A 20,402-nucleotide genomic window follows, 5' to 3' on the forward strand; every position below is an offset into this window, starting at 1 on the left:
TCTTCAGTTCTTCCCCACTTACGACGTGAAAGAGTACACACCAAAGCTTTGGCTTGCCCTATTTTATTTTTGGGCTTTTGTTATCTTAGTTGTTAGCCCATGGGAGTGTTCAGGCACTCCACAGTTCAATAAATTGCAGCGCTGCTAAATTGTTTTTGAATTAAAGTGAGAGAAAAAAAGCTCACAAAAACAAAACAAGTTTGTTTTAATCTTATAGCTGTCTGTTTTTTTCATGTCTTTTAGCTCTGTCCTAGCTGTTTTATTAACAAAAACAAAAAAAAAAACATTTCCACTGTCATTTTCAATCTGCTTTAATACAAAACAACCCAACTCTGATTTAACAAATTAATCGCGACAGTGGGAGTTATCGCATAAATCCAATGTGTTGTTATGAATGCTTGAACGAACACGAGCGTGCCCAAAACAAAAAAGCTTACTTGCTTAGGTTTGCTCACTGCAAGCTTCTTGCCCCCACCACATTCTGCTGTGGATGTTCGTCCCGTAAACATAAGAGAGAGATACAGTATCTGACCTGTTGTTTGTGTATGCAGGCGTGTGTGTCCTTGTGAGACTATCAGCATCATTGTATGCCGCGTTGTTTGCATGTCATTGTCTTTTGTCCTCTACTTCCTGAAACGCTGTCCTTTTCCAACCTCGCATGCGCTTCTCCTGTGTTGACGTCTTTGCCCATGCGCTGTGTCCAGCTGTCGTTGTTGATCGTGAGAGGAAGCGTGATATGGGGAGTTGGTTCTCATGGTTTGTAAATGATAAATGTTATAGTGCGGCTGCTTATCAGGTGTCGGCCCCCGCAAGGCCCAAAGAGCCACTGTAATTAAGACTGCATGCCATTTTAATGTTTGCAGTGGCGCTCGGTGTTCGCTCTTAAATGAGCAGGTGTATTTTATATACGGTAAACTACACAAGTTTATTGCTTGCTCCTTTCCATTACATGCTGATAGTTTTGTTTCTGGTGCTACACTAGTGTCAGTTATTATCTCCACCAAGCAGTCAGTCGTGAAAGCAAGAGATCTTGTTTTAGGAACGCTCAACCAATTTAAGGTTTTGGTGCAAGGCATTCTGGTGGAAATCTGGATAAAAGCAAGACTTGAAGGATTTTGGTTTTGTTTCTTCAATATTCTGCCATGTTAGTGACGTTGGAACTATTCCACCCACCTCGGAATGCGAATGGGAGAGTTCCAGTTCTACCGTTTCTCACGTCTGACGTCATTCTCCATGAGTTAGAAAGTAGCCTACTAAATGAATAGACAGAAAAGCTGCCCCACAAACCCAAGACCAAAATATAGCCCCCTTTGTCTGCTCGGACAGTTTTATGACATTCATGAACCAGGAAGTAGTCTGCTAAGATCTGGACAAAACAAGCAAACATAAACCTCCCATTAAAAAAGAAAACAAAACATTTTCTTTCCTTCTTTCTTTTATTCTTTATTTCCTTCTGAGGAGAGAAATGAAGCGCTGTTCTTTGGACATTTACGACACTCGTGATCTGATGAATAAGAAAGCCAGCTGAAGCAGAGCAACCAGCTCTGCCACCATCGGTTGCGTGCCCGGTGAGGCTGACCTTGCATTTCAACAAGTCAAATGTTTTCCCTCATAATAGGTGTTTTTATGGGCACATAAAAAAAAAAAAAAATGCTGTGTCCTCATCGTGGCATATTTCTCAGGTTGGGGCATGTCAGCGTGGCTCAGCAACATCCTTAAAATGTATTCCTTTGGTCAGTGGTTCTTCATGTGGGTTCGATCGCACCCCAGGGGTTCGGTGAATCAGTCTCAGGGGTTCGACGGAGCCTCTGCCACGGATGTTAAGACACACCCGACTCAACATGTCAGTTAGTTATGACACGCCCGCTTGGCCATCACTGGTTGGCTCATTTTGTGCACAATTAAAAAATCTATACTTTATACTTATACTAATTGAAATAAATATCCGAATGCCTATCATTTTTGCAAATATATAATATATTTTGCATGAAGTGAAATCGTCCTTTTGAATTCACAAGTTTAACAATAAATTGAGATCTGACTGCAGGTTCCACAGGCGAGAAAATGATGATGGAACACCAAAGAAAACAGTTTTGGTTCACGACAGGTGGTTGATTTAAATTAGGCCCCTTTAATTTTAGGAACATGAGGTGGACTCCAAAGGAAATTGAAAAGAAGCTTCAATCAAGTGTCTTTTTTTTCCGGAGTTCAAAATGTTTTTGTGACATGCAGAAATACAATTTTGTGTTCCCTGCAGCTTTTGATTCGTTGAAAAAATGCATATATATATATATATATATATATATATATATACACATAATAGCTCACATGGCTCTTTTGGGATCTAAGGTTGCCAATCCCTGTTCTAGACAGTAAGAAGTCAATTCATTGACTAATAAATTCTCCTTCCCCCTCACGGATGCTCACCTCCATAAGTAGTCCAAATATCTTCAGTCACCACATTTACTTGACTGTCGTATGTGGATAATCTCCTCGGTGATGGCTGTTGTCTCCCGTAGCACCTCCATCCAATATAGTGCAAGCTGAGGATGGAACATTTTATGGCTATTAACCATAAACTGATGAAAAACGACTTTGCACACTCCCCGAAAATCCTGGGCCTGGCGGAAGACAGTCTCTGTTGTCGAGTAGAATTTGGTATTTTAACGTGGTTCCTCGTGGGAGTACAAATGAAACAGTTAATAAAGGTGCGCAAACAGAAGCAGGTCACAGGATAAAATGTCAGGGCCACTTCCCATTCTGATCTCGTTCCCTCGTATTCAGGCCGTCCCCACATGGTATGTAGCCCTGATCCTCCCTAAAAAGAAGATTAACAATCCTCTGACAGAGACCTAATCTTTCTGAAAACACTGACTATTACCATTTCAACATGCTGCCTCGGAACAGTGGAAAATGAGTCTCAGGAATCCTGAATTGCAGTCTGTTCGTTTAGGTATGCTTAAAGAAAAATCTTGGCTCCTGAAGGCATTTAAACTCTGTCAATGTGTAGCAAAGAGCCTTTCACACTCTTACGAGTTAGAAGTTCAATAACACATTTTGAACTAAAGGTTATTTTTTGACACCATTGTGGTTCAAATTCCAAAATCATAAACGTGTCTAAATTTTTCATGAGTTTCAGAAACTTCGCCTCGTCACTCCGGTATAATTAGTCATATAGTTGCTTGTGTGTGTGTGTGTGTGTGTGTGTGTGTCATGAGATAACATTCCAGCCATTTGACCTCTTAGTGTTAGTTCATTCAATTACTTATTTGTGCTCCACGGGCCCCTCGACACTGCACTTTTGTTTGTGCTTTTACATTCATGGCAAAAGAAAAAAAAAGCCGCTGGACACACATTCATAACAAGGCAGGCCTCTTTTCGTGTGTATTTCTAAACATCCACTTCCAATTCCGCTGCTTCAACCCGTTTTCGGGAACGTGTGTCCTTCAGTTCATGGCACCGTGCAGCCAATATCAAGTGAACCCTTTTGACCACAGTGTTGCATCTGAGTGACAGGGCCCCTTTATAGTCCAAACATTTCCCTCATCACGCTTGTTGAATTTTTGAGAACGAGCTGTCTCGGTGTCCATCCATCCATCACAGTGTCTGTGCATGTGATTATCCTGTCGGGCTTTCAATCATACTCTGTTGACGGCACTCACTGACGCAACCCATCATTCAAATTATATTTAGAGAAAAGTACAGGCACAGGAATTGGTAATCCAAGAAGTGACATCTGGCCTTCCGAGCTTATGTGATTAGCAGCGAGCCTTGCCCCTAATAGCCTCCTGGGCGTTCTCTATTAGCTCTCTGGACAATCCATACCTGCAGGCCATTCATTGTCAGGTTGGACAAAAAAAGTACAGCCTGCTGAGCATGCCGAGTCATTAATATAACAAGCTTTAATATGTAATATGGGACACGCGGAGGTGCGACATGAGCTCTAACGCTTGTCAGGCTTTCTGTAAACCCTCTAATGTGCACGACAGCACCAATCCTACAGCCTTTGGACTAAGACCAGATGAGTGTAGAGATAGCGGCACTGTCCGAGCAAAGCCAGACTAGAGACGAAAATGGAACAGGAAGAGTTTGTTGAAATACAAATGAAACCATGTACATTAGAAGAGAGAGATGATAGCTTTTTACAAGACTAATCGTGATCACCGCTCAGGACGAAATGACGAGGCATTTGCCAATGCCCTCTGCTTCCTGCCTACATAATCGATTCCATAAATGTGCATGCTCTCCCCTAATGTCATAAGAATGTGTGTTCCGGCTTTCAGATGAGGACGCAAAAGAGACAAAAGAACTGTTAGGACTCTTGAATGGACAATCATTTTTAAATTTTTAAAAAAATATTTATATTCGATATATTTCCAACTGGATCCCACTGATGTGCACGAATAGACAAATGTTAGCGGGACGGGGCTACGACCCGAACAGTATGAGGTTTGGACCCTTAAGAACACGTTGAAGATCACGGGACACAAACTGGCGACCAGAAACATATCCTATATTTTGGGTCTTGAGAGTCTCAAGCAAAGACCAGCGACAGAGCTACTGCCATTTAGTGGTTGACAATTTTGATGGAACTGCCTGCCTGGACACAGCTCATGTTTTTCTATAAGTCAAGTCAAGTCAAGCCAGCTTCTATTGTCAAATATGCTCTACGTGTAACATACATCACAGATGACATGACTTTCCTCTCTCAACCACAGTGCAAACATGCTGTGCATTGAACACACGCAGCTAAAATGTACATAAAATTACATAAGACATACATATATAAATATGTTAAATAAAAATGAAATATATAAACTATAAACTTTGCCGCAAGTGAAAGAAAAAGGAAAAAAAAAATACAGTGCAACAAATGTACCTTAACTTTGTTGATTTGTGTGCCCGCAATGTCTCAGGTTAGGCCTGGTGAAATAAAAAAAAAAAAAAAATACAGAAATACAAAAGCAATGAAACGGAAATGTAAAACTCACTCATTAAAACTTATTGCAGTACTTTTTAAGACTTTGTTTGCTTACGTTTTTTCAGATCATTATTATATTTCGGAATGTTGCATAACAACTTTTTTTTTCTCATGAATACAATTATAAAGTTTTACATATTACCAAGTTATAGATACATTTTCCTCATTACCGTAATGATGATATCTTACTTAGCACATTATTTTCATTCCTCATTGGAGGGGCAAAAATATTCAGCTGCGTTATAGTGATGTGGGTGGGCTCAATTTCACTTAAAGTCCCCAAGCATGCTTCCTTGCCTATAGAGTGTTACCATCAAGCATCAGTTCATCAGCGCTGAAACCTAATTATGTGTGTCTATGGGCATCACCAGGTGGAAGCTCTTACTTTGTTTCGAGGCCACCTATATGGTATGGCTTACTGGAAAGAGTGCAGCGTAACTACAAGCTGCATATAATCGTCTCTGTGCTGTGATAATCATTTCAATGCCACAAAGAAGCCTGTTTGCAAAGGAGGCAGATAAAGAAGTGACTATTTTTGGGCAGTTGTTTACTTGGAGAGGCGTTTGCTTACTCTAAGGCATCTTGTTCCCAAGAGTTAAGTGCACACTTGTGCAGTTTAGCTTTGGTGTTGTTGTCTTCAGGATCTGTGGTTGAGATAGAGTTCAGTTCTCTTCTGCAGTCCTTGCAGCTCTCTGAACAAAAAAAGTCTTTTCCCCCAAAGTGAGTTATTGTGTCCCAATAAATGCAGCAGCTGGGTTGTGTGGTGAAGAAGGAAATTGCAGTCATTCCTGGGGATTTATTTGTTGCCTTGTTTGTATGTACTGTACATGTTTGTGTCTCAGAGTCTATGCCGCGTGTCCGTTTGAAAGGTTCTTTTCTTTTGAAGTCCTTTTTTTTTTAACCTTTCTGGAAAGGAGAAACAAAACTTGACTTTTAGCAATTGATGCGCATCTTAACTTGCTTGCCTAACTTTCCCATAAAAGTATATTTACTTAATAGCTAGTTTCCGAGAGGTAAATATTGTAAGGGCTCGGTAGAAAAAGGATATTTGATACTTGCCTTTAGTGTGATGTTAATGATGTTAACATGCTGATGCTTCGACATACAGTATACGCTTGGTGCTTTAATGACCTGCTCTGACCCAAGCTGTCTTTATTTAAAGCTTCAACATAGCACTCATGTTTCATTGACTCTGAAATTCCTAACCTCTCACTTTCCTTCTTCGCCCCTCCCGTCTTGTGCCCTCTCGTCACAGGTATGGCCTCGCAAGTGCAAGTGTTCTCCCCTCACACTCTTCCGTCAAGTGCCTTCTTTAGCGTGAAGAAACTGAAGGTGGAGCAGAGTTGCAACTGGGATATGACAGGGTACGGCACACACAGCAAAGTCTACAGCCACAACAGCAGCAAGAACGTGTCGGCCGTCAGCGGCCCCCTCGGAATTAACAGCTCCCTGCAGGTAGCCGGCTCCACCTTGCCGTACGAGCAGGCGCTCATCTTCCCAGCAAGTGCAGGCCACATTGTGGTCGCATCAGCCAGTAGCACTTCGGGGGGCGTCGGCGCTTTGCTGGGCAGCGGGGGTGGAGGCAGTAACGGCAGCAGAGGGGGTGGCGCCGGCAGCGTTGTTGGGGTTCACAATCTGATTCGCCGCAGCACGGTCAGTCTCCTGGACACCTACCAGCGATGTGGGCTTAAACGCAAGAGCGAGGAGCTTGACCACAACAGCAGCGTGCAGATAATCGAGGAGCACGGTCCGCTGATGATCCAGAACGGAGCAGCCAGTGGCGCCACGGTGGCTACAGTGGCCACCGCGGCCTCCACGGCAACATCCAAGAACAGCGGCTCCAACAATGAGGGGGACTACCAACTGGTGCAGCATGAAGTACTCTGCTCCATGACCAATACATATGAAGTGCTGGAATTCTTGGGACGGGGAACATTCGGACAGGTGGTGAAGTGCTGGAAGAGAGGCACCAACGAGATTGTGGCCATCAAGATCCTAAAAAACCACCCGTCGTACGCCAGGCAGGGTCAGATCGAGGTCAGCATCCTGGCGCGTCTTAGCACGGAGAGCGCAGATGATTTCAACTTTGTGAGAGCCTATGAGTGCTTCCAGCATAAGAACCACACGTGCCTGGTGTTTGAGATGCTAGAGCAGAACCTGTACGACTTCCTGAAGCAGAACAAGTTCAGCCCGCTGCCGCTGAAGTACATCAGACCCGTTTTGCAGCAGGTGGCTACGGCGCTGATGAAGCTGAAGAGTCTCGGTCTGATCCACGCTGATCTGAAGCCGGAAAACATCATGCTTGTGGATCCGTCTCGGCAGCCCTATCGAGTCAAAGTCATTGACTTTGGCTCAGCCAGCCATGTCTCCAAAGCTGTCTGCTCCACGTATCTACAGTCCAGATACTACAGGTAAGCGTTCGGCGATTAAACATTCTATTGATCTCCCTGAGTTTATTCATGATCCTTTTACTGGAGCAATGGTTGTATTTCTGAGTCTTGTTTGAATTCGTCTTCCGTCCATGGCAACGATTTCAAAGCAAAGCCGACTTTTGGGCCATTCACAGTAGTTGGTGCAACTGAAGTCTACAACACCGCTCATTGTGCTTTTGTTTTGGGAATCGCTAATCTCTTCCATTGTGGGATGCGGATGTTGATTCGCAATGATTATGCATGGTGTGTGTGTGTGTGTGTGTGTGTGTGTGTGTGTGTGTGTGTGTGTGTGTGTGCGTGCGTGCGTGCGTGCGTGCGTGCGTGCGTGCGTTGGGTTCGAATTTGGGCAATTTCTGTTAAAAAGGTAATTGTGATGAATCACTTTTAATATTAGACTGACATTGAGGAAGGGCGGCCCGGTGGTCCAGTGGTTAGCGTGTCGACCTCATAGTGCAGAGGTACCGGGTTCGATTCCAGCCCCTGTGTGGAGTTTGCATGTTCTCCCTGTGCCTGCGTGGGTTTTCTCCGGGTACTCCGGTTGCCCCCGACATTCCAAAAACACGCATTGCAGGCTGATTGAACACTCTAAATTGTCCCTATGTTGTTCGTCTCTGTGTGCCCTGCGATTGGCTGGCAACCGGTTCAGGGTGTCCCCCGCCTACTGCCCGAAGATGGCTGGGATAAAGCAGATTGGAAAATGGATGGACAGTGAGGAAAATACGTCTGTTTTAAAGTCATGTTAAGATTTTACAATGAGAGCCTGTCTTATTGAAGAAGGCGCCAATCATGGAGCCTGCCCAGGGGCCTGCTTCCCACTGCCCAGTTTTCCCGTGGACCTTCAGCCTCATCACCATGGAGGGCTCCCATTTCCCCTGAGATAAAGATGAAGGGGTCAGCCTGAGTTCTCCTGTAATATGTGGCTGTAATCCACACCAGTGCGTCCTGCATTAGAACCAGATGACTTCCTGGAAGATCTTCCTGTCTTGTAACTCTCACACATCCCTTTTAACCCCCCCAAAAAAGTGCTTAGGTTTGAGCTGAGGCAGCGTTCGGCAATCAAACAGCCTTAATGTTCACACAAAGAGACACTTGAGCTGCGCTCAGGGACCCGGCCTGGTGTTGTCGCTGAGGCAAAGGAAATAGCAGGTGTGTCAGCACGACAGTATTTCTCATGTCGTTTATGATCATACCTACTCAAAACAAACACATAACCACAGGCACATGCCAGGTGGTTGTCATATGAATGTCAAGACTAGTGATCATTCTCTTAACATTTGGGGTATTTTTCACGACATGTTCATGTTAGCGTCTTGTTGAACCATTTTCTCGCATGCAAACAATGTTTGCTAGGTTTCTGACAAGAGCTAGTCTCTCAAGTCCAGTGTTTTCCAACCTTTATTGAATGAAGGCAAATTCCACTGGCATCACGACATAACCTCCAATGTCACCAGTTGGTAAATTTTTTTTCACAAGTCTACACTACATGAGGGATCTCCTTAAAAGTGATGATTTGGAGTTATGAGCATTCCGCTCGACGCCAGCAATATTTTACATTGAGAATAAATCTCACTCCTCATCACCAAATAAACATATCTCAAAATATCCAGTAGATACACAGGTTCATTTTTCTGCCTGTCATTGCAGTGCATGTCGCTCGCCTAGATTGATAGCTGAACAAAGATATGTTATTTGTAGTAAAGAACTGATTTTCAGACCAGTTAAGTGAAATTGGATAATTTATCACAGTACACCTGTTGAGCTCTCGTGGCACACTAATATGCCACAGCATAGTAGTTGGGAATCACTGCTCTTACTCGGTGCACCACTTCGAGCAGGCCACATGTATCATCCGCCTCCTGCAATTCATTTGTTGTCATTGTGCCTTTTCTGGAAATGGCTTTCTTCAAACTTCTCATCCTCCGGAAAAGTATCAGGTAAAAATACTCCATATACAAACACGTATAGGCCAATTCAATGTCTTGCTAGAGCTACACCAGCTCCAATACGCATTGCATGTGCGCATCTTGTAGTCAACTTTCCTACCCGTTATCTGTTGTTGCTCGTCAGCAGTATTGCAGGTCAATAATGAGGCCGTAAAATGTTCTGGTTTGTTTTGAGGTGGCGCACTGAGAAGGGCAGAGAAGCAAGTTCATCCTTTCATTTCCTCTTTGGGAAGCAGCAGATGGGAAGGAAAACCAAAAAAAAAAAAAACCTCTAGATCAAGGCCTCTGTGACCCTGATGTGATGTGAATGTCCTTTTTTGGTGTGTTCTTTAGTCACTCTTGAAAGGCCCACTACTTTGTATAATTGTCACTGTGGTGTTGATTGATTTTGATGACTGAGGCGAATGAGCTCATGGAAGATGGTCAGTGCATCATGTGAAGTTTCGGCAACATCTACACTTTGACTGCGGGTACATTTCACAGGGTGTTCAAAGGTTCAGATGAGTGCGTTAAACTCTCTTTGATGGCTTCAGATGAAAAGATAACAGGATGGTTGCTGGTGAGTTGTGTGGTTCTCTTTCAGGTTACTGACTACACACGGCTGTCATTTGGCAGCTTAGCTAAGACGGGTTTTGTGTTACTTTATTTCCCCACACATTAGCCAAAACATTCCCCTTTCATCTTTTTGAGCCTACTGGAATTAAATCGCCTTTGTGCACTCATGCTTTATTTTTGTTTTTATTCCCCCTGCCAAGTAGTGTTTAGGATTGATGGGGTGAACTTGGGTAATTGTGAAATAATGGTTAAGAAGAATTGTAGGCACTCCATATTTGCATTTTCCTCCACATTCAATTGTCTTACTGTTGACACAAAAGTAAGATTACATTCAAGCCCATTATGGATATTACACCCACAGAGTTGTTATGACAATTTTTTTTTTTTACATCCATTTGCTGAATCTTTTGTAGCCATCATTCACTGATGTTTGTACTTTTCATGTCATACATAAAGCGTGCTTGTTTATGTTCATGTACACACTAAAGGAGCCTTTTGCAAATGAGTTATGGATTTTCCACAACGTTGACTTATGCAAAAAAAAAAAAAAAAAAAAATCAAGCTTGCTACATACGAGAGCAGCTCACGGGGTCCTTCCAGTTTCGGTTTTGTTTGTTTCAGTGCCTCATGAATACATGGTTGTGGGGCTGATGAAACTGTAATATTACCTGCTATTTTGAATTTGCTTCAACCACTTCATGAGGTAGCTACACATTCTAATGAAATTATCATTATCAGTTTTGATTGACATAAATATGTTATTTCAACAATATATTTATGATTATCGACGTAGTGCCCAGGGTAGGACTACACTGTAACACACTGAGGTGGGTTTAATGTCCTGGCTACTTCCTCTTGTGGCCCAATCCTGGTCCTATATGTACCTCCTGTCCTCTGCCTGCTTATAGCAGGTGATGTAAGAGGCAAGCCTTCTCATCAAGCTTATACCTCTCCACGTAAACGGATTATTGTCTTGTCTCAGTTGGCTTTTTCCGATATGCATCATCAGACAAGCGTCCTTGAGATACGGTAGTGGAGATGGAATACAGTGAGACATGCAGTGAAGAAAATGAAGGAAGTTGATTTTGTGGTGACAGCTGATGACGGAAGGGAGACATATTTAGTCAGTCAATGACAGTGATGTGCTTTGTTCCTGTGCTTTTGTCTCTGATTTTAGATTTTCAGAAATCCGTTGCCACGATTTCCACCGGGGACTCGACACCTTTTGCTAGGAATTAATTTTGCAAGTGAATGTGGTGCTTTCAAGGCAATTATTCCAGATAATCCTCACAACCTGATGTCAGCAGTTTAGGTGAGTTTAGGAGATGTGGAGATTATTTAGAGAAACAAGGAATTGTCAGGGCAACGGACAAAATTGCATTCATCCCAAAACAAACATTTCTGCCTTTGATTATTCTTGATGATGTTAATCACTCATAGTCATGTTCTTGACTGGTTTAAAACAGGGTAGCTTGATCTAATAATTGCAACTCATAATTGTATGACTAACTTTATAAGTGTAAATAGAAATGTTATAACTTTGTAAAGGTATGCATGTTTCCATACTGCACATTTGGGTACATACATATGCAGCAAGTTTGAGGTGAAATGTAAACGACTTATACTTCCATTGTAGGGAATGTATATGCTGTCGCTATCTCTTGCCATGTGCGGCACATATACATGCACAAGGCAAATACATTGTAGCCCAAATAGCACAAAGCACATAACACTTCAAGGATTATGTATTTTTTTTATCAGGTTGTAGGCGTAGTTTGGTGGCTTGTAGGCACGTTGTAGTGGTAGAAATGGGCCAAGTTATTATATATACCAGAAAGGAAGCTGTTCCTTGGTTGCATCAGCTCGCCTGCATTTTAGCCACGACCAAAAATTCTTCAACTGGGAAGGTAAAAAGAGTTTTACGCTGTATCTCAGAAATTCAGGCGAGCTTGCTAACTCGTTACCATGCCGCAACCGGCAGATGTAAACAATGCGCCACTGGATGAACAAGTGGTTTTCTTTTTCTTTTTTTTAAATAAAGTTTATTTGACCAGCTATGTTGTTGTGTTAATACTGTGACACATGATATGGGTCACTGGCTGCGTGGAGAATTGTGGGATTATTTGTATGATTTGCATATGGACATTTGTGCTTCATAGCTCAGGTTTTGATGTGCAATCCCCTGGGGCAATTTTGACACCAAATTGGTCTTTCATCGGATTCGCAAACATGGGGAAAATTTGCCACGCCACTCTCCGTTTCAACTCCTCATTGGTGATATGGCGAATGGGGAGCATGCGAACGGGGAGCATGCCCCCTGCCTGTAATACACTCACATGTGGGCAAGGATAGCCACAATCTACACATGCACTTTCAGCCATTAATTGAACAGAGAAACAGGCAAACACACAAATACAAAAGCCAGGTACTCCAGGTACTGATGTTACTCATGAGTCTACATCCCTTAAGGCACGCATTCCATGAAACAAATACCACATATATTTACAGTACTCTGTGCTGGCAAAGTCGAGCAGGGCTGATGCTACCGTAGGATTTTTTTTGACAACCCCGAGGCTTATGTTGTATCCTTAATAACTGCCTGAAATATGTATGTCTCCATCAGAGGCTGAGGCGGTGCACGGTAAGAGGAGGGAGCCTCTGCCCCACCTGCCTATCTGTCTGCCTCTAGCAACACATGCAGTCAGAGCAGGCTTTCCGGCACATTGATTCTGCCACACGTGAAGAAGCAGTGAGGGACATCTTAATGCAGGAGGCTGAATGTTAGTCACTGCTCTGCAAAGTGTCTGTTGATATGTACATGTGCCAAAGCTAGTTAAGCGTCAAGATGGGACTCCTAGATGAACTATAAAAAGCAGAGGGAGGTGGTGTTGCTGTTCAAGGTGCAAGAACTGTTTATGAGAGGAATCTGAGGAAAGTGGGAGGAGACAAGCAAGCGGTGGAAGCGCACGTGTGTCGGAGGTCGGATTGCAATCCTTTGCCATACGTGGCAATGTGCTCCTTTTCCCTTCAAATAGATGGCGCATTGTTATATGCGGTCGAGCAGTTGAGCTTTCATTTGGATTCAGCGTGACCTGACGGTTGCTGTGGTATGGGCGTACTCTCTTATTGACCCAAGCTCCTTTGATTTGCTGGAGTTTTATGTCATTTAAGATTTCTCGCCCGTGACCACTGAGGGCCGGAGGCCAGCCTGTTTTTGCTTATCGTAGATGATGACTATTACCACAAACCTGTTTTGGTTTTATTTTAAAATGGCTTAAGTAAGCTACAAAGCAGAAAAGGTGCAGTACATTCTCCATCCATCCATTTTCTCATCCGCTTATCCTCACAAGGGTCGCGAGTGTGCTGGAGCCGATCACAGCTGTCTTTCGGCAGTAGGTGGGGTACACCCTGAACTGGTTGCCAGCCAATCGCAGGGCACACATCGACAAACAACCATTCACGCTCACAATCACACCAAGGCATAATTTAGCGTGTTCCATTAACATGCCATGCATGTTTTTGGAATGTGGGAGGAAACTGGAGTACCCGGAGAAAACCCATGCAGGCACGGGGAGAACATGCAAACTCCACACAGGAAGGCCGGAGCCGGAATTGAACTCTGCACATCTGCACTGTGAGGCTGTTGTGCTAACCAATCGACTACTGTGCCGCCTGCAGTCATATTCAACATAAATGATTTGTGGTTCATTATAAAACTATAACGGAACTCAAACATATCTTACATAGACACAGCAATGCCTAGCAGTTTCTTCTCCATCTTTTGTACTTGTTTCTTCTGTTTTTCTGGTCATGTCACACGGTGAGGGATAATTGTTGGTATGTAGAATTCATAGGGTTCAATCATTTGTGCCCCACCTGCTAGTCATATACACCATATTCTTCGCAAATGGGTCTGTAATTGACTTGATATTCTGTATTTGATATGAAATACAATTTCTAACATAAGAGAAACAAATCCATCTCCTGGATCAAGTAGGACACCACCCCCAGGTTGCCACTGCTCACTGGCATACAGCCACAAGACCGCTAAAATGATCATTAAGGTTCACTGTATTCACCGTTGTGCTTTCTTCATGACAGTCATAACACCTTAGTATGCATGACAGAATCTTAATAACCTCTTTCATTTATAATGCGCCTCTGGGCAGCTATTGCATGTGTCTCCACAGAGCAACCAGCAAGCAGGAGAATGTAGCAGCTAGGCTAATTAACTACCAGTCGTAAAGCATATGAAACATAACGCACACAGTTGTGGGCTTCTGGCACTTATTCAAGCCAAATAATGAAACACTTCTTCCATCGGAGAGAAAATGTGAACTTCTGTTACCACAAGACACAAATATGCTGCACGTACTGTATGAACTGTAGATTTATGTGTGTGTGTGTGTGTGTGGGGGGGGGGGGTCCTTGCACTGCACTGCACTGCACTGCACTGCAATGTACCGGAGCTCTGTGAGTTTCACTACACCGTTCCATCCATGCGACTCATCTGTGTTTTCCCTGCCGGTTCAATTTCCATACATTCACCAGGTCATTAGGCTGAAAGAAATTAAGGCGCCTTGATAAAAGTCAGCGAGCCGTCCTCGGGAGGCTGCAGTCACTCTGCTGTGTATTGATTGGCTCACCTCAGCATTTGCGGTGCCGACACACGAGTGTGACCTCGTTCGGCCTTACAAGTTTCGGGAACAGGCTTGACACCTTTCTGTGAATAAAAAGCTGACATCAAAATGTCTAGCCGCAAAAAAAACATCACATTTTCTTTTCATTTTAAAGCTGATTGCTTGGGTGACGTTTCTCACAGCAGAGGTTGCACATTTGGCGCATTTGTCTTTCTTCTCTGGAATGAAACGTAGGCGGGATGGCCGTCATCAATCGCTGACTGGCACCAGCGCCGTCAGGTCCAAATAAATCAAAAGGCGTCCTGCTGAACCTCTCTCCGCCATACTAGGATACCCGCCATCCGTCTGAAGGGAGGCTCCAGTATGGTGGTTCCGGTCCTCCCCCCTGCCATGTGCTGTGCTTACTTGTGCTGCTTCTCTTCTTTTCCCACCTTCCCTTGCCCACCTTCACCGTCTCCATCCACTTGTATGAATATTTAAAACTCAGGTTGGAAAATATGCAGGAAAGAAGTGGGAGAAGGCATGCTCGAGGTACAAAAAGGAATTTGGTGGCTGAGTGGAGAAGAGAATAACTCACTAATACCTTTAAAGATTATGCTTAGTTGGGGAGACGGACATGGATGTTGTTTGCGTGTGTGTATATTAGAATTATGAGGAAGAATGCATATATTTACTGTACTGGTAATTACATCTTCTTAAATATGCTGGAGAGAGAGAGAGAGAGAGAGAGAGAGAGAGAGAGAGAGAGAGAGAGAGAGAAGCTCGGTCATACGTGAGGGGCTCAGAGTCGAACCACTTCTCTTCCACATCGAGAGGGGCCAGATGAGGTGACTCGGGCATCTAATTAGGATTCCCTCCCCCGGGAAGAGCTGGAAGAAGTGGCTGGGGGAAGGCAAGTCTGGGCTTCCCTGCTTAGGCTGTTGCACCTGCGACCCGACCCCACATAAGCAGTAGAGAATGGATGGATGGATGGATGGATGGATGGATGGATGGATGGATGGATGGATGGATGGATGTTTGTAAACGTATCATTGTTTTATATTATAGATTCATATTTTTTTAATTCTAAAACATGAACATTAATGTTATATATGAAAGAGGAATTTAACTTTCTTAACCTTTTGGTCCCACAGACCACAATGGTATTGTCCCACATTGTAATGTGCTGCCATAAATTTCTCGCAATAAGCAAGCGGGGCTACTTATCTTGTGATTTTTCGACACAAAAGCAGCAAATAGTTCTTGTTCTTGTATGATGAAACCAGATGCCTGATTGCGACTAGATGCAGATAAGAATGAGAATGCTAATAATTGAAAGGAATTCAATTTAAAGACAACAGACTGAAAAGCCAACATCATCCATACATTAGGCAGGCTGGATTACAAGGCTCACCGTTAATTTTTGAGAAAATGAAAGGGTTTAAGGGTCTTTATGGTCCAAAAAATGTGGTAACTCCTCACACAGAGACCTGCATAAAACCAACATAACTTTCAGCACAACAACGTTGTTGTGACTTTGGATTTTTTTTTTTTTTTTTTTGGATGCCCTTCCTGATGAAATTGCAACCTTATCTTTGTTAATTTTTGAGAAAATGAAAGGGTTTAAGGGTCTTTATGGTCCAAAAAATGTGGTAACTCCTCACACAGAGACCTGCATAAAACCAACATAACTTTCAGCACAACAACGTTGTTGTGACTTTGGATTTTTTTTTTTTTTTTTTTGGATGCCCTTCCTGATGCAATTGCAACCTTATCTTAGCTCGGGACTGGCAGCGGCTGGATATTGGATGTTAGCCCAAAATCGACCCGTGCCATCTGCACAAAAGGCAGCAGCATGTACCACTACACTACCAGCGCTTGACAGCACAACATGGACACACATGCGAAGATAATTTCAAGCACACCTGATGCATGTTTTTGACTAATATGCGTCAGGCAAAATGAAGCTTTGATGATCCCCGTCCCCCAATTCATGTTGTTTAAACACAGTCTCACTCAATCACAGTGACTTGTTTTCTCTCCAATGGCTCCTTTTTATATCCCACCTCTGTCGTGCTTTTAAATACTGTATGTGCCTTTGATAGAAGGTGGGGTACAGCCCATTGCTCAAATTGAGGGTGGCTGTTGTCACACTCTCTAAAAACGTTCCTCCTTCCATTGTCAGTGGCAGAATTGAATGAGGCTCTGCTCTTATACAACGCGGGCTATTTTCAGCAACACTCATCAAGCCAGAAAAGGTGCCTGACAATTATGGCACTCAGCTTTGAAGCATGAGGACGCATTGTGCTCTAAGAGTTTTTATTTGTCGTCAAGATGGCAGTAAAACAAAGTGAAATCTATCTATCGATACACAGTATGTAAGCATAGTATTTTATTTTTATTTCACTGGTATTTTTTTACCTTTTGAACTGAACTGCAAAGGTGTGGTCTCATGCCTGAACACATTTGGAATAAATCGCTTTTCTGGACTAGGACAGGCTGTCAAGATGGTGTTGGAGAAGAACCATTCATAAAACTGCTCTGAAGCAAAGCCTATCCTGCGTAGACTTGATAAATAATTTAAAACGACTAATAGCTCCAAGTGACTGAGGAGGTATTGCTGATGTGTTTGGGATTTAGTCGGTTTCAGCTTGAGATGTAATTTGTTTGGAAAAATAATTACTCTTGTGTTGGATTCTGGTTAAATATTTAACAGGTTAATATTCCAAAAGGGCAAGCTTGTTTTATGGTGAGCCGATTTGTTCCTTATAAAATGGCCCCTGCACGGAAGCAGCCAAGCAGCAGACATGAGGGGGAATTCCTCTTTTATTGCTCAAATCAACATCGCCACGTTTCAAGACAGAAAATTGCAAAGTAATGTAATGTCTCCGTGTGCCAGGCTATCGAGTTTTGAGCACTAATCCCAGCGTTTTATTACGTGTGCGTCATATCATCTGTTTAGCTCAGCTTGTAATGGCAAACTGAGTGGCACCAGTGAGCATTAAGCGATATATATCTCAACCCACACAAGAGCCACAAACTGAACACAAAGCCAAAATTCCATCGAGAAAGCATGAAAGCTTTATGTTCCTGTATAACTACACACAACTTTAATATTCCCGTCCACAGACCACAATCGCCCTGCTTCATCGACCCACACACGTTGTATTGGAAAATGCACTTGCATATGTGCTGCAGCAGCTCCGGCGTGTTGCGTGAAATCATTTATTACGGCGCCAGGTTGGCCTCAGTCATTGAACACAGAGGACATCCCACTGCGCCATATTAGTATGAACATAGCTTCCATCACCCTTGAAAACACAGTGAGATTCCGCACGCCAACTTTCATTCTAGCCTCAATCTATATGTTATCAAAGAGAAGGCTGCTCTTCAAACAAAGACGCTGTTGTCCTTCATCCCAAGTCAGATGAGAAGAGTTGGCACTTCTCTCCTCTGCTTTGCTGATTCACGTGGCGATTTACAGCAAACTCGGTTGGCGCACACGTAAGCATGGAGACGTGCAATGAACATTTCATAGTGCACTACCCCATTGTCAGATTTTACTTGGGGTGTTTGATTTTCACTTCCGATTCGATACCGATATTGCAGCCTACAATACTGTCCGAGACTGATCTGATCCGATATCGGCTGGAATGATAAATGCTCCGATTTAATTGTACTATGAAATGTTAGGAGAGACTTGATCAAGTGATACTATTCAAAAAAAAAGAAAAATAGGCAGCAAAGACATATGAGAATATATGGCCCATCTATTCAAACATTTGGGTTATATAATTTAATATATAACCCAAAAACGAGAATGGACTGCATTTTTTTCGCCGCTTCTCACTCCGAGCTCCTCATTGTCTGTACAGTGTCCTTGGGTGGCATGAAAGGCGCTTTTAAATAAAATGAATTATATGATTATTATTAGATTAGATTAGATTAGATTAGATATCCTTTATTTGTCCCACACTGGGGAAAAGCGAATAAAATAAATACAAAATTAATTAAAGGACCCTCAGAATTACTGGACAGAAGAGCAGGAGCCGAATTTGGAATGGACTCCTTGTATTTGAGTGATACTATCGGAGATTTTGGATGTAGACTGATATAATCAAATACTTTTTTTTGGGGGGGGGGCTGACATCGAAACCTTATCTGATATCAATATCGGCCCACAACAACCTTTGATTTTACATCTGTGAACCGAGGTTTGCTTGGAATTGTTGTCAATGATACAAAAGATGCAGAGTCCCTGAACTTTTCATGCTCAATCCATATGACACGAATCCATTCAGAGGCATCCAATAAACTTGTTTGGTGAGGTACAACATTTAAAAGTCTCATATTTGTATTAATCATCAGTGGCCTTGCGAGTCTTTCACATACTGCACCTTGTTTTTCTGCATTTAATTTACAGCCAATGAAAGGAATGTAGCAATCACTTTAATTACATTGTGCAAGTTTTCAAATGAAACTGTTGATAACCGTTGCTACGGCAACCAGCTTTGCCGGAATTGGAGTGAAGCTGTTAAAATGTGGCCGCCAGCCGCCACTGGCAGTTGTATCCACTCTGGTCTCTGAAGTTATTGTTTTAGTTCGGCCCCCACCGCCCCTCATATTCCCGCTCCCTCAGCTCTCTTACTCTTTTTTTCATACCTGATCACCTACTGCTCCTCCCTGGCTTCCTCTGTCCTTTGTTCAGCAGGAGCCTGTGGTTCAGCTGAAGCTTTCATTTACACAAAGATACCCAAATTGGTATTCATCTGCAGTTACCAGCTGTGTACATTGTGTGTTCTTCCAACCCTGGTGGGAAAAAAAAAGTGTGTGTGTGTGTGTGTGTGTGTGTGTGTGTGTGTGTGTGTGTGTGTGTGTGTGTGTGTGTGTGTGTAAAATATGATTCGCTTTGAGTTTTTTGCCCCACCCCATAAAAAAATCCAGAATTGACCACAAATTTTATTCTTCTCACGACCTGACCTTGTTGTTGGAAAATGTAGAAATGTGACCTTTTCATGAGGCGTGTTCCCTCCTTCTATCTCGGTTCAATATGCATGCTTGATATAACATCCATACAGAGGGCGGAGGAGCATAAAGGGTGCCAAAGTAACCCTGTTGAAACTGTCGCCATGGTGACAATAAAGCTTCAGTTAAGGCGTCCCACATTGACATGTGATTTGAAAGTGCGCTCCTTCTCTCTGTGAGTGTTTCTGAGGGAAAGAGGGGGAGAGATGGTCCGTTAAGTACAGGCACAGTCCCCGGCCTCGTGTGCTGCACTGCTCCGGCTACTAAAGAGAGCAGCAGGGAACTTTCATTAGTGACCCCATGACTTCTGTCCTCTTTTTTTTTTTTTTTTTGCCACATTGCTTATTTTATTTCTTTTCCCATCCAGGCCGTCCTTCGCTCTCTGCCTCCATTTCAGTGTCTGTACTCTGACCCCCTCAAATCTGCTGAGAATTTCAATGGTGATGAACGCATTTATCTCTAAATTTCAAATCCATACGTTGACACAACTGCAAGCCTACCTCTTTCACCATGTGGCCTCTCTTGTCTGAGTCACAGGAAAACTGGAGCCTTTCCCAAGTGACTTGGGGATCATCCGGGGCAGATCATTCTCAATCACCGGTTGACACAGTTGTATATTTACGAGCAGTACTTCTGCACACCTAACGTGCATGTTTTTGGACTTTGGGAGGTTGACAAAACACACACCTGTACAATGAGAACATGCAAAGTTGAGATGTCAAAATTGATCGAGTGATCGATGATCAAATTATCCATCCATCCAAACTGCTTATCCTCACGAGGGTCACGGGCATGCTGGAGCCTTGGGGCAGTCGACGGGGTAAACCCTGAACTCATTGCCAGCCAA

General features: G+C 43.2%; 1 protein-coding gene across 3 annotated transcripts in view; it reads left to right on the top strand.

The window, feature by feature from the left end:
* The window catches only part of hipk2 (homeodomain interacting protein kinase 2), an 86,655-nt gene that overhangs the window by 13,716 nt on the left and 52,537 nt on the right, over positions 1-20,402 (top strand). For all 3 annotated transcript variants that reach the window (XM_019894057.1, XM_019894058.1, XM_019894059.1), the window contains exon 2: positions 6,237-7,392. In XM_019894057.1, the coding sequence (XP_019749616.1) occupies positions 6,237-7,392 (1,156 nt within the window). The remainder of the gene's footprint in view (positions 1-6,236; positions 7,393-20,402) is intronic.

Source organism: Hippocampus comes, unplaced genomic scaffold (genome assembly GCF_001891065.2).
Source record: "Hippocampus comes isolate QL1 unplaced genomic scaffold, H_comes_QL1_v1.1 scaffold104, whole genome shotgun sequence".
Classification (NCBI taxonomy): domain Eukaryota; kingdom Metazoa; phylum Chordata; class Actinopteri; order Syngnathiformes; family Syngnathidae; genus Hippocampus; species Hippocampus comes.